At 44.6% G+C, this 14,319-nt stretch overlaps 2 protein-coding genes across 4 annotated transcripts; one reads left to right on the forward strand and one right to left on the reverse strand.

The window, feature by feature from the left end:
- Positions 1-673: 673 nt before the first annotated feature.
- Positions 674-10,351, reverse strand: LOC310710833 (uncharacterized protein C1orf232). 3 transcript variants are annotated; one of them, XM_083512052.1, is made up of 4 exons: positions 9,880-10,351; positions 4,521-4,607; positions 3,166-3,263; positions 674-1,257 (listed from the first exon to the last, which is right to left on the reverse strand). In XM_083512052.1, the coding sequence occupies exons 2-4, from the start codon at positions 4,587-4,589 to the stop codon at positions 957-959; spliced, it is 468 nt and encodes a 155-aa protein (XP_083368178.1). In that variant the 5' UTR covers positions 4,590-4,607; positions 9,880-10,351; the 3' UTR covers positions 674-956. The 3 variants fall into 3 exon arrangements, with proteins under 3 accessions (XP_083368178.1, XP_083368176.1, XP_083368177.1); XM_083512050.1 differs by lacking the exon at positions 9,880-10,351 and adding an exon at positions 5,777-6,973; XM_083512051.1 differs by lacking the exon at positions 9,880-10,351 and adding an exon at positions 5,388-5,685.
- Positions 7,096-14,029, forward strand: ZNF593 (zinc finger protein 593). The gene is made up of 4 exons (XM_083512045.1): positions 7,096-7,234; positions 10,778-11,066; positions 12,103-12,165; positions 13,488-14,029. Exons 1-4 carry the CDS (start codon positions 7,099-7,101, stop codon positions 13,618-13,620), a joined length of 621 nt encoding a protein of 206 aa, XP_083368171.1. The 5' UTR covers positions 7,096-7,098; the 3' UTR covers positions 13,621-14,029.
- The last annotated feature ends 290 nt before the right edge of the window (positions 14,030-14,319 follow it).

Raw genomic sequence — 14,319 nt, forward strand, 5'->3', positions numbered from 1 at the left:
AGGAAGCTGCCTTCTAGCAAGTCAGGTCATTGGCTCACCTAGTTCAGTATTGTCTACACTGACTGGCAGCAGCTCCCTGGGAGTTCAGGAAGGTTTCTCTCCCAGCTCCACCTGGGGCTGCCAGGGGGGGGAGAGGTTGAACCCAGGACCTTCTGCATGCAAAGCAGGTGCTCTACCACTGAGCTAAGGCCCTTTTGCTTAAGAGAGGGGGCTCTTGGGATTTGAACACCACTTCAACTGCAAGGCCAGCCTGTCAGTATTGGGGCACCATTGCTGGTCCCATTAGGAAGGGTCTTGATGCAAGGATTTGTTTATTTCCTATTGAAAACCCCTGTAGCCCGGTCATCCTCCAAGGACAAAATGCATGGAGCTATCCTATTCAGTCCCTGTAAGAACTCTACAAGGGAGGTTAGACTGAGAGATGGTCACTTGCCCACAGCTTCTGTGGCTGATCTGGGATTTGAACCCAGGACTTCTCAGTCTATCCAATGTACCATTTTGACTCAGGATCCCCTGCTGCCTCCTCCACACTTTGATTGGACGCTTGGGTGATCAGCACTCAGGAGGAGGAAGCTTCCTTAGAAAACACACAGAAGTGTCGTCAAACCATGCAAGCCTGGAAAACAATGAGACTGTCCAAACTCTCTCCTTGCTGGGCAGAAAATCTCTGGCAGAAGCTTCAACCTGTCTATTTTTTTATCTCAAGAAAGCAACGTTCAGAGAAGGGGAGAGATGGAATGGATATGGTTTGATACACGAGACACACACATTTGGGGCATCCTAATGTTTAGAGGGTTAAATAACACTGAGCTCTGGCCCCGGGATTTCACGTCATCTCTGACTGTTCTGTCAAAGATTCCTGGAGAAACGGGGGTGCGGGGAGGCTAAAAACGCTTGCCCTGCATGGAAATAGGTTGTCTCTTATGTCACAAAGTCCATTTCTTTCACGTTCATTCCTAGTTGCTCTTAGAGGCACTTTTGTTCTTTATCTCAGCCAGCTTGCTGGTCAGGAAGCTCCACTTGAAGGCCACCCCTTCAGCTTCTCGAAGGTCGTTGTCCAGGCTGGTGCAGCTGGCTTCCTCAGCCGCCATTTCTCCCGATGCCCCAATGCCCTCAGACATCTGGTCTCCACTCTCAGCCTTCGAAGCTGCCTTTTCCAGAGCTGAAGTTTGCTGCCACTTTGTGGCAAAGACGTCCCAAAGGCCAGATGTCTTCCTTTCAGAAGGGGAGTCCTCTTCTGGCCTGGCTGCCAGTGGGCTGTGAAAACAAGAGGAGAATTCAGGAAGGAAAGAGGTGTAGGCAGTGGCTTTGAATGAACTGGCTCAGATTAGCTAATTCACACAATTCTAAAATCTCTGAATTATGCAAAATGGCTGTGAATTAAATTCCAGTGGAACTTTGGGCAATTTTTTATTCAGTTCAGTTGAATCCTGCCCCCAAAGCACAATTCCCAGAGTTTCCTGGGAATATGGACAGATTGTTAAACTGCAAACTGTAGCTGTGTGAAAGGAATAGGGGTCCCCCCAAAATATCTCAGCACCCTTAGTTACTTTCTTTGGGGGAAGCCATGACTGTTTAAAGAGGTATGGTTGTGCTTTAAGTGTGTAGTACAGAAGGGGCCTGACTTTCAGATAGGAAGCCTTGCTCAGCCCTACCTGGAGAATGAACCTGGTAAAACAAATAAAAATTAAAAATTAAAGAGAAGAGAAGAGAAGAGAATGAACCTGGACCTTTTGCATGTGAAGCCTGTGTTATGACACTGAGCTAGGGTCCCTTCCGATAAGAATGTTTCAGAAGCGTTGCTGGTTCCACAGCAGAAAGCTACCTATGCCTTTGTGGCATTCTGTCTAGAATAGAGGTGGGGAACCTCTGGCCCATGGGCTGAATTAGGCCCGGAAGACCATTTCCCCCAAGCCGCACCCACCTGCCAATCACCCAGATTGGGAGGTCTTGTGCAACCAACCTGCTTCCCCTAAGGATCAGACATTTTGCAGTAAGGAAAGTTATGGGGAAATGCACTGGAAAGTGTGGGATAACACATCCTTGGGTGCAATTTATTGATGCATGCTCAATTAACAGATTCTCAGGAAGCACCCAAAAGCTAGTTTCTAGAAAGGAGCAAGGATGGTGCTGCCCCAGTACTTTCCTTTCCACATTCTCTCTCTCTCTCTCTCTCTCTTGAGATTATGTCTTTATTGTTTTAAAATAAACACATTTATAGAAAGAAAAAAGAAAAGCAAACAAACTATAGAAAAAACAAACAACAATATAAGAAACAACAACAACAATAATAATAATAATAATATAACAAACATCATTTATACACCCAACAATGCAAATAATTATGAAACTTGTGAAGAGAAAAATTAAAAGTGACTTCCAATTAGTCTCACTGTACTTTATCTATTGATTACCTTATACCGCACAGTTACATAGTTCTTATATAGTTTCTTTTTACATCCCTGTGAACTTATATTTATACAATACAAGGGCCATTCTAGTTCTACCAAGAGGTTTCCTTTTATACCATAATTTTTAAAGTATTCTTTAAAAATTCTCCATTCCTTATAGACTATTTGTTTTGTTTGGCCTCTTATCCTTCCTGTCGCCTTTGCTAGCTGCAGGTATTCTACCATTAGGATTTGCCAATCTTCTGTGTTAGGTATTGTTGTATTTTTCCAATTTCTTGCTACTAAAATTCTGGCCGCCGTTATCCCGTACATGTCCACATTCTCTCTCTTCTAATGTCAGCTTTCTCCTGCTCTTTTCCTTGCCAACTGTAGGCAAGAGAGGAGCCAACCCTGGGAGGTTTAAAAAAAAGGGGGGGGGAACTGTACTGTAATTTTCTTCTTCCTTAAAACATGGCCATGAGTGTGTGAGTAGGTGGTGGCTCCCTCCTAGCCCAGAGTGTGGGGCAATTTGAGGGCTGGATGGAGGTTCTCCGGCCACGAGAGCCTGTTGTGGCGGTGAGAACCAGCAGCCACTCTAGGCACTCAGAGGCTTCTGTGGATATGCTGCAGTGGGAAACTTCTCTGTCCCTTTCAGCCAAACTACCATGGAAGAGTTGTGATTCTCATGTGATAAACAGTCTTGTGAACTAGCTGGTTCTTTGAGAAAGAAACATTGGGGAGGGGAGGGGTGGAATTACGGAAGGATTTCACTTACTGGTCGGGACAAGGCTCAGGAGCCAGCAACTTATGTTCGTCTTCCCGGCTGAACAAAGATGAGACACTTCTCCAGCCTTTGACTCCAACTCCCTGGACCTGCAGAGGAAGATGGGAGAAGAAGGAGGGAGATCAGGGTCTACTAACCACACCTAGGGCCATACGTGCTAGATAGTGGGAAATCCCTGGCCCTTTCCCTGAAGTTTTAGCTTTCATTTAAAAACAAAAAGTCAGTCTTTATTCCTTTTTACATGTGGAGCTGAAACGAAAGGAACAGAGTGCTGTTAGTATTCAACCCAATTGCTTAGTGTGAAGTGCTCCTGTACTCTGGCTGCAGTCGATTGCTTTCGCTGTGTGCAAAGCACTGATGAGTGACAAGCCTGTGAACACTTACTAAACTTATTATGCTGCTGACTTGTAGTGGGTGGGTGGCTGCTTTCCATTGAGAGCCCCTCCCCTGACCCAGTATTTTGCCCCATTTCCCCAACACGATGACCACACATTCATATGTCTGTCTGCAGTCCCGTTAGCCCTCCCAGGAAACAACAGGCAATTGAAATTATTTTACAAGGTCATGACTCAGTGGAGCTCCACATAGAGCACAGTTTAGATATGTTTCACACAATATTCAGTGGTTCTCATGTGGTCTTTTCAGGAGGATGCACTCAACGTTTTTGCCCTCGTCTAAATTTTGCTATACATTTACGTATGTAATTTAATATATCTTTAAATATAGTTTCTCATAATTATTGTTAGTATTATTTTAAATGCTGATACATGCAGAAATGGGGTAGGGTGGAATTATGAAAGAACAGCTAAGCAATTGACACTCACTGCAAATAAGTTGACCCCCCACCCCATATGTAACAGTCATATGCTGATGCATACTGAACACAGCCTGTTTGGGGTGTGTGTGTCAGTAAACATCTCATTTTGGCTAGTTGCCTGCAGTAGAGGTTGGTTCTTTGGGGTGAATGGGGCATTGCCTCACCAACCTCAGTCTGCCCTCAGCATTCTCACCTACAAATCAGTCCATTAAGTGGCATCAGTCACTAGTTTTAGTGTTGCCTGGTAGAACTCTGCAGGAAGGAGGATGGGGACATTGTCTCTGGTGCCACCTACTGTTAGCTCCCTGTCTTCTGTGCAACCAGCCCCGATGGGCACCCACCAACACAAGTTACCTGAGACCTGTCAGTCACTCAGCAAACCACACAATACAGCATTAGTGGGTTGATTGGCTGAGGCCAGCATTATGCCAGGCAGGCCTGCTCTGGGGTCTAATAAGGCCGCCACTGATTACAGCTCCAAGCTCAAAAGCAACTTGAGTTCTGGAGAGAAATAACTACTGGTCCTTACCCGCCGTGCCAGCTGAGAAACAGGATTTGACCCCTCCTCTGTCAGCAGGGTTGAGTCTGTGGTTTCCATCAGTTCAGGGTTATCTCTCTGAAACAAGAAATCAGCTTCAGGAGTGCTGGAGGAGACTTGATGGAATAGTCCAGGTGTAGCCCTTTTGGACTACACTCTACGGCAGTGTGGAAAAAGCTTTTTCCTGCTGGGGCCTGAACTGAAGAGGGATTGATTATTAAACCACTCTGTGCATTGTAGCTCTGTGCACCCTTAACAAACTACAGTTCCCAGCATTCTCTGATAAAGTGGTATAATAGTGCTTTAAATGTATGTTATGGGTGTGGCCTCCTGTTCTCCCTCTGCCGCCTGTGTTTGCCAGTCTCCCTCCACCAGTTTCATAATGTAGTTTCTGCTCTACCAAAGTCAATTTCCTTTCTAGTAAAGCCTTAGCTTTTTGTCAACTAATCCATTAAATAAATCACTTTAAACATTTCAATCAGCTAAAAAAAGGAGGGGCAATTATCGGCCAGCAGGTGTTTATTTACTTATTAGTAAACATTTAATTATTTCCAATACAAGCTCTTATACAAAAACAAACAAACAAAAAAAAAACAGATGGCAAACTCCATCTTAGAAGAAGCATTCTGTCATGTATGAGAATGAATGGGAATGCCTCCCCTCAGACAATGGCTTTTATGTACAAGACAGACTCATCTGTGTTATCTGAAAACAAAGAACGGACTCTTTTCTTTCTTTAGATCTATGCTTCTTTCTTTAGAATTCCCCCCCCCCCCATCACATTTCTTAGATTTAAATAGCCAGCCTTCCCCAACCTTGTGCCCTCTGGATGTCACTGGGCTGCCAACTTCCATTTACCTCAGCCAGCATAACAAATGGTATGGGATGATGAAGTCCAGCACAACACCTGAAGAGTGCCAGAAGTAGGTTAATGAATAAATGGATCAACTAAAATGCATGTGATCACGAGTTTTCTTTAACCAGGGGGCATGACCCCAGTTCATAGACATCTTATTCTTCCCCATAAATCAGGCACAGAGAACCTATGGCCTTTCAGATGGACTACAACTCCCATCATCCTTTGTCTGTGCTGGCTAGGGCTGATGGGAGCTGGAGTCCAGCAACATCTGGAGGGCCTTAGGTTCCCCTTGCCTTCCATAAATTAAGAGAGGGCAACCCATTGCCTGCTGCTACCCCACGCTCAATGACCGAAGGAGGGGAAAGGGCCCAGCTGAGGATGCCTCTACCTCATCCTGGAGTTCCTCTTCCGGCAGCTCTCCGCCAAGGGTCTGTAGAACTTTGGCCTTGTAGACCTTCCAGAATCCCTGAGTCATCCTGGCCCCGCTCACTCTCAGGTTCTTCTCCCAGGAGCTAGAGCGTCTCACAGTAAGTAAGCCCCTGAGATCCCGGCAGTTTGGAAGCCTGGGGGCTTACAGTCCCCACTTTGGATTCTCTTCCAAGTCTAAGCGGGTCAGGTTCCAGTTGCCATTGGGCCTCTGTGTCCAGCTGCTTCGGAGACTCTGCAGGGAACCAGGAGCTCAGGCAGATGCTTGTGCGCCCTGCAAATTCACACCTGTCACTGGCTGCCTCTTTCTCGGATCTGGTGTCTTCATTAAAATTTCAGAAGCTTCCAATGTACATCTCAAAGAACTGAGAGGAATCGGATCCATGACTGACCCAGAATACCAATGAATTCCATCAATGAAGGCCCCTGGAACAGATGAAAGTGCAGTGGACACGGATCCCAACAATCTGACTCCTCCGATCACCCTTTATGCATCCCATCTCCAGCCTCTTTTGCCAAAATCACCCGCTGGACTTCTTTCAATTCCAGATTTGAGACGTGAATCTTTGTTATCTAGTTCTCTCACTAACATTGAACTTAGTAGCTGCACCCTTGCTTGGTGTAGAGTCCTCTCTTATTCAGAAGAGTGATGTGCTCCCCTCACAGTTCCTGAGTCCCCCTACCACCCCCATGCAGAATCTTCTACTTTCAAGTCTTGAGGAAAGCCTCATTCTGGCAACGCTACGCTCTTGTATTACTCTCCATTGTCTGAGTCCTGTAACTGATCTCCAGCAAAAAAAGGACTTTGGAATGCGGTAGCTCAGCAACAGGCTCTCAAAATAGTGCCTGACAGCTAAATTATTTCTTAGGGCTGATAGCCTCGCAGACCTGTGTCGTCTTCTCCTTTGCAGATTTAGTTTCTGCCTTAAACAGGAAGCTTCGACTCCTGCCCCAGAACAGCTTCGTGCAAGTTGCAAACAAGGGGTGCTGGTTCTTTGCTTGCTGTTAAAACTATCAAGCTCTCCTAGCTCCTTCACCCCCAACTCATGCTCCGATTGTAGGAGCGATGAAAGGATGGGTTGTCTTTCCATTGCCCATCTTTCTTCTCCCCGCGGCTAATGACAGATGCCTGTCTGCTGCCTTTACATGCCTGTAAATGTATTATTGATTTCCTGGCCTGGTGCAAGTAACGTGATCGCGAGTAGTTCACTGACTGGCGGTTGTTCCTTTGTCCTGCTCTGACAGCCACATCCTAAATGCACAGATCCATATTGGCTACGCTTGATGCTGCCGATAATGCTCCACTGTGTGCCTCTCCCCGAGCTGAGTTGCGCTGGGAACAGTAGTGCTCAGGGCAGTGTGGTGACCCACAGAGTTCTCGTCCTTCAAGGATCACTCAAAGTGAAATCACTGTTGCTGTGTGAATGCTTACCGGTAATTCAGGAGGAAAAAAATATGGCAGGGGTCAGATTTGTGCCTACAAATCACATAATGTGTGTTAGAACTGGACACACAATGCTGTTCATAAACTCACAACGAGCCCGTACTTGAACAAAGGTTCTTCATCTAGGGTGGACTCTGGCCTCAAGGGAACTCTCAGCATAGTACCTACTTAGAAACATAGGGAGCTGCCTTATACTAAGTCAGACCATTGATCCGCCTAGCTCAGCATTGTCTAACAATGACTCATCAGGGTTTCAGACAGGGGACATTCCCAGAGACTGAACCTGGGACCTTCTGTATGCAAAGCAGATGCTCTACCACCACTGAGCTGTGGCCCAGTGACAGTATGGATGGGCTTATCCAGAAAGGTTGGTGCTCCCTTGGCTGGTAGAGGCCAGGTGGGCACTATAGGTCGTATCCATATTAGTGTTACTCAAAGTTGCCCTGTTGAAATTAATGGACCTGACTAACTTCTTGCCATCATGGGATGGCCGTTTCCAAAAGAAATCAAGGGGAGGGGGGCCTTCACAGTTGAGGTATAAAAGATTGATGGGGGATTTGCTAGGTACAAAAGTAATTAGCTTTGATGATACTTTGGGTATTTTAAATTGACCTACTGGCAAGCGTTATGCTCACTTAAATTCCGATGTGTTAAGTGAACTGTTAATTATTTTTTTAAAAAACAATTGCAACACAGTTGGGGAAAATTTATAGATAAGCTATTCAGTAGCTGCTATGCAGCTTCCTGTACCAGGCAGGTTCTGTTCTAAGAAAATACAGATACTGTATGGTAGAAAAAGTAATAAATTTTTCACCACAAAACTAATGGTTACCACCACCAGTTAAAGTTATACACGAAATATATCTAAGTGAACTGTTAATTGTTGATTTATTTAGTTTTACTGTTGTGGTATTATATTTATAATTTTAATAATTTTATTATTTATTATTTTATCCCCTGCCCATCTAGCTGGTTTGCCCCAGACACTCTATTGTTATAGGTCTGTGAGTGCTAAATGCCTGGGCTCAGTACCATCTGGAGGGCACCACATTGGCTATCCCTGTTTAACCCATGGGAAAGTGCATTACATTTCCCTCCTACGCAGCCCAGCTCAACCTTTATTACATGTCTCTCACACTGCAACATCTTCCCTAGTTAATTTTTGGGGTTGGAAACCAATCCAGGATGGATTTAGGGTGTGTTCACATTACTGCCTCCGAGCACAGCGATGCTACTGCTTTTTTGGTGTGTTTCACAGTTCTTTCTGCACCTAGGTGTCCACATCAACAGGACTTCATTAGAGTCAGAATGAATTCTCAAGTAATTGACTGCAGTAATTCTACATAGTCATTAGCTACTTTTTACTCTGTGTTTCATCTATAGATTGTAGTTACAAATATGCCATTTTGTGAGAACTGCTGTTGTCAAACAGGAGAATGAATTAGCAAGCAAATCAATAAACAGCATTTGTTTAACTTCACTACTGGGGAAGCCCAAAGAAACTATGGAATGCTGATTCCTCAGTGTCCCAGCACCATCAGTGGGATCTTGCTATGGAATTGCCCCAAGACCAATTCTGACTACATCTCTAATCCAGTCTTCCTCCGCAGGGACTTTTAAGCTCCATCCACCCAAGTGTGAAACATTGCTCATAATTTTGCACATGTACATCACCTTTTGTGCCACTGGCATTCTGAAGCCCTTTCGAGGGACACCATAAATCTGCTATTTCGGTTAGGCAATAATATATAGGAATGGTTGTACGACAGGAAACAAAGAACACCATATCCAATTCAAACTGCAGGGGAAATTTAGGTCAGCCGAATCTAATGACCCACACGGAAACCTGGCCAGGACACTGGGGTTATCGCCCTTTGCTTGCAAAGAGTGCTACGAGATCTTTTGATGGCCAGGCCTCGGGGTTTAGATTTCCTTCACGAAGGATTAGCTGAACACCAGAAACAACAGTTACACAGGTCAAAGGGTCATCCTTTGCGGTGACTGGCCATTAATCAGTGGTGAGCTGCAACATGATCTCCCTATGGAATTACATTCCACTCGTTTTCATCTCCAAGACTTAAAGTGGAAAGACAAAGAATTGGGATGGATGTTTTGTTTTCAAGGCAGAGCTGTGGATCCAGAATCATAGTCATGCTAGGAAATCTGCAGGCCAAGACTATATTTATATTAATTGCTTTTTAACATTTAGATGCTACTTTATTTTATAAACAAGTGGCTAATAGAATCATTAGAGCAATAAACACGAACTGCTGAAAAATTACATGCAACAACAGAACAGAATTAAAAATAAACAAACTAGCCTTTAGGGGAAAGGCCATAGCTCAGTGGTGGAGCATCTGTCTTGCATGATGGTGGTCCCAGCTTCAATACCTAGCATCTCCAGGTTAGGACTGGGAATTTCTGTCTGAAACCCCAGAGAGAAGCTGCCAGGCAGTGGGCAATGTAGACAATACTGAACTAGAATGACCAATGGGTTTGATTCAATATAAGGTAACTTCCTATGTTCCTAACCTCCCTGTTAGCATAAATAGAAACAGTAATCACTTAAAAATAAGGAAAACTCTATGTTAAAAAAGTTAACTGTCAGCAGGTTGACTGACCTCAAAAGCCAGGTCACCGACTCAATGGAATGTCCTTTAGGTAAACACCCAGATGCAGTCAGTGTTGAGGCCATAAAGGCCTCCCACTAAAGGACATTCTATTGAGTCACTGGCACTACTAAAAAGGGCCTGCTCCTGGTGATTGGCCTATCACTGTTCGCCTCCCTGCCTTGTGTCCCACCAGTCCCAATGGACATCGGCCATGACCAGTCAAGCAAACCACTGGAAGGACAGGTGGTTCCAGCGTCATTCAGTGTCTCAAACCATTTATGGGCACCATCCCATGTGCAGGCAACCTTAGGCTTATGTTTAAAACACTCAGAGGTATTTTGTTCTAGTAAACAGTATATATATTTTGTTAAAATAAAAAAATACTCTGCTCTTGCAACTGCTTATGTCTATTAAGATAACAGTTACCTCGTCCAGCCCACATTTTACCAGCTTCTCTGCAAGAATATCATGGGAGACTTTGTCAAAAGTCTATTTTATTAGGTCTTGCTGTCCTTCATTTGAATTTCAGTAACTTTACGAGTGACATCCAAAGCTGGACCTACTGAAATGATATTGGATATCACACATTTAAAAAAAAAACACATTAAAAAAACCAAGCCTACTTGTGTTTCCTTTGTTTCAGCTTGTTTTGTTGAGCTTATGTTACATATGTTTTATTCATCTATGTTGTGGACTGGCAGAATATACGTATAAATAATTTAAATAGATACATATTAGTTCAAGTTATGCCCCATTAAACTGGACGGAGGAGGGAAGACATAAAGTACACAGGGGAGCTCAGTTATGGTATCCACAATAATAAATGTCAGCGGGCGCAGACAGTTGCTTTATTAATAAGCGATGTTTACAAATCGCTACCTTAAAAAAAAAATTATACTACTTTCAGGGGTGTCGGCATGTGATGACGTTGTGAACAGTCGCCGGAAGCGGAAGTTCCCTTCCCTCCTTTCTCTCGTTGGTGAGCCTCTCGAGCGAAGTATGGCCCCTAGCCGGTGTCGCCGGACAGGCTCCCACAAGGCACATTCCTTGGCGCGCCAATGGAAGACGAAGCGGCGGCGCCGGGATCTGGATCTGATCCACGAGGATATGCTGCCTGAGAAATCGGCCAAGCTGCTGCGCCAAGAGCCGGACCCTGACATGCCTGGGAGCGCCCAGCACTATTGCCTGCATTGCGCGTGCGTAAAGGGGAAAGGCGGGGCCGGGGTTGGGTTTGTCTCTACGACTTTTGCTTACTGCGCCTGCCGCAAAACGAAAGCTGCTTCGGGCGTGACCCTGCTCTTTTTGTAGCATAGAGATACGAAAGTTTAAAGTAGGCTTCCTCACACTCGGCCCTCCAGGTGTTTTTGATACTACAGTTCCCATCATCCCTGACCACTGCTTCTGCTAGCTAGGGATCATGGGAGTTGTAGGCCAAAAAACATCTGGAGGGCTGAGTTTGAGGAAGCCTGCTTTAAAGTAACTCAATCCGTTGCAGCGCTATAGAACTCCTTTTATTTAGATTTTCTTACCCCGGGATGGAAGTGAGCACCGCCTATTGAAGTGAATAATTTTAGCCTGGCTATCCATGCAGAAACCCAGGGAGGCCTATCTTTTTCTAACTCACGCCTTCCCTTGGGTTTTTAAATGGTTCCCCACCGCATGTACAACTGAATGTCTAGGTGCACAACAACTGAATGTCTAGGTGTACAACAACTGAATGTCTAGGTGCACTTTTTAATAACAAGAATACAAAGCTGAAAATGAATGAACTGCAGCTAAAATATTATGTCCCCCCCCCCCCAAGATCTAGTTCTTCCCCTGCTCACCCTCCTAATATTCTTAAAAGGGTCTCTTTTCCAGTCTTCAGAGAGTAGCTGGAAGTAGGGAAGCAGAAAAAGGTCTTCTACTCTGCAGTTTTAATATGAAACCCTACGTGCAGTACTGCGCCCAGAGCTCAGAAACTGCTCGCACTAATAAAATTCCCTGTTGCAAAATGCACCTAGAACAATGGGAGTTTCGAACACTGGTTTAGAGGGTTGAGGTGATGTGAAATGACATGAAAGCTCAGCTTGCAGTTCTGATGGCCATTTTCATGCATTCAAATATTTGCTTGGTGCCGTTGCAATAGGCACAGATAAATGTAGGTCAACAAAATGATTTCTGGGAATGAACTTTCTGTTTTTCAATAGGCATCAACCAGCTTAACTTTTTTTCCTTTTTCTCCCTCAACAGGCGATACTTCGTTGATTTAAAAAGCATGAAGGATCACTTCAGATCTAAGGTTCACAAAAAGAGGTAATATGAATTCAGTGTATTATACAGAATAGCCTTTTTCTCTAGGGAATTAACACCTGTAGACACATAGGCTTGCCTATGCTCCCTGCTCTCTTAACCTTCCAACGTTTTGGGAAAGCACTTCACTAATTTTATGTATGTTGCCTGGGTGCTGTCTGGTTAATATATGTTTGTTATAAAATAAGTGAATAAGATGGGCAGTGGGGGCCCTCTTGGCAGCTGTGCTACTCTCAGAAGTTTGGGGTGGGATTTCCTCTTTGTATAGATGTGTCTGGCACCTTCACAACATAGTTTTTATTGTGTACTTCTCTCTTCCCTAACCTTTCGCCTGTGATACATATTTTAAGGACCCACAGAAGAGGAAAGGAACCAGAGTTAGTGTTGTGTGCAAATTCATGGATTGTTCTTCTGAAAACTGTTAACTCATTTTAGCATGTCTATTTCCTGGGAGAGTCACCTGAAAAAAACCCAACAACAACAAAATACTGATTTGATTTTACATTTGACTATTATCATATGGTATCCATTCTAGATGTCCAGTTTGACTTGCAATGTATTAATTGTGTTGCTAATTAATTTCATTAAACAAGTGCATTTCTTGAAATGGGAAAGAATGCAGTGGAACGGTTTCCATCTCAGTGCATCAGTGGCTCCTCCTTGACTTATAGCGCTGCCATCTAAATGGCTCTTAACCATGCAGTTGGTAGAATATGGGCTGTAGCCAATGCTAGTTAAAATTAATGAACGTGACTAACTTAGGTCCATGAATTTAAATGGGTCTACTTTGAGTAGTAGGGGATGCGGGTGGCGCTGTGGTCTAAACCACTGAGCCTAGGGCTTGCCGATCAGAAGGTCGGCAGTTTGAATCCCCACGATGGGGTGAGCTCCCGTTGCTTGGTCCCAGCTCCTGCCAACCTAGCAGTTCGAAAGCATGTCAGAGTGCAAGTAGATAAATAGGTACCGCTCCAGAGGGAAGGTAAACAGTGTTTCCATGCGCTGCTCTGGTTTCAACAGAAGCGGCTTAGTCATGCTGGCCACACAACCAGGAAAAACTGTCTGCGGACAAATGGCTCCCTCTGCCAGTTAAAGTGAGATGAGCGCCGCAACCCCAGAGTCATTCGTGACTGGACTTAACTGTCAGGGGTCCTTTACCTTTTTTTACTTTGAGTAGTACTAGCACTGGATGCAACTGTAAGGAGAAAAGTAGTGGAAATTGGCTTTTTTAGACTTAAGTAAATCAGTTTAAGCAGCTTCGGGGTGAGAGGTGGAGCGCCAAAGTTTGCAAGCTCATTTGACTTAAGTTGATTTTATTTGCTTTGTAGACTGAAGCAGCTGAGTGAGGAGCCGTACACACAGGAGGAAGCAGAGAGAGCAGCTGGAATGGGGTCCTATATACCTCCTAAGAAAGTCGAAGTCCACACACAACCGTTGGACGAGATGGAGGAATCTGGCTGAGAGACGTGGAGCCCATCTGAAAATTCTGTAGATAACTTGAGAAGGGGGGAGGGGGTGTGTGATTTGGCATGTGACATGGGACTTCAACCACAACTATTTCATGGTAGTAGAACTGGGGCATAAAATGGCTTCAGTGGACATAAGCGTCACTTTTATTTTTTGTGACGGAACCAGCACTCTTATCCTGTCCTTTTGGCAGAAGATGGAGTTCAGCTGGAGGTCTGGGAGCGGATGAGCAGACCTCCTCACTGTCCTATTGACCTGCTTATGTAACTAATTGCGTCTCTTATAGCGGCTCATGTTTGTAAGCCATGACTGTGGATTTTTAGCATTCTGCTCTGAATGTGACCTTTCTCCAGCTTCCAAATGAGTCCCTTTTAATAAATGAGCTGGCAAGCTGCTGGGCTGACCCGGGGCCTTGTGCTTCGCTTGATTTGATTGAATGCTCTAAAGTAGACTTTCAAGGGCCTGGAAGAAGAAGAGCAGCAGATGACACACAGATACCCTTCAGTTTGCATGACTTACTTGAGGAACAATTGCTTTGGGTTCCGTGTTCAGAACAACTAACTTTGCTTAGAGCTCTCCATTCATCCATTAAGTGTGCATTGGTGAGTTAAGAGAAATCTTGCCAGACTTTAGCGTCTCTTATTGTGAGTGCAGCCAGATATTTAGAATGGGATGAGGTATTCTTGTGCGGGA

Source organism: Podarcis liolepis (genome assembly GCF_965112155.1).
Source record: "Podarcis liolepis genome assembly, chromosome: 7".
In the NCBI taxonomy this organism is placed as follows: domain Eukaryota; kingdom Metazoa; phylum Chordata; class Lepidosauria; order Squamata; family Lacertidae; genus Podarcis; species Podarcis liolepis.

Excerpts from the sequence above, each read along its gene's own strand:
- LOC310710833 (XM_083512050.1), bottom strand. The coding sequence starts at position 5,863 with ATGACTCAGGGATTCTGGAAGGTCTACAAGGCCAAAGTTCTACAGACC. Across the intron at positions 4,608-5,776 it reads AAGAGGAACTCCAGGATGAG|AGAGATAACCCTGAACTGAT; the intron begins GTAGAGGCATCC and ends TTCTTGTTTCAG. Across the intron at positions 1,258-3,165 it reads CCTGAGCCTTGTCCCGACCA|CCCACTGGCAGCCAGGCCAG; the intron begins GTAAGTGAAATC and ends TTGTTTTCACAG.
- ZNF593 (XM_083512045.1), top strand. The coding sequence starts at position 7,099 with ATGCTGCCGATAATGCTCCACTGTGTGCCTCTCCCCGAGCTGAGTTGC. Across the intron at positions 7,235-10,777 it reads AGTGAAATCACTGTTGCTGT|GGGTGTCGGCATGTGATGAC; the intron begins GTGAATGCTTAC and ends TACTACTTTCAG. Across the intron at positions 12,166-13,487 it reads TCTAAGGTTCACAAAAAGAG|ACTGAAGCAGCTGAGTGAGG; the intron begins GTAATATGAATT and ends TTTGCTTTGTAG.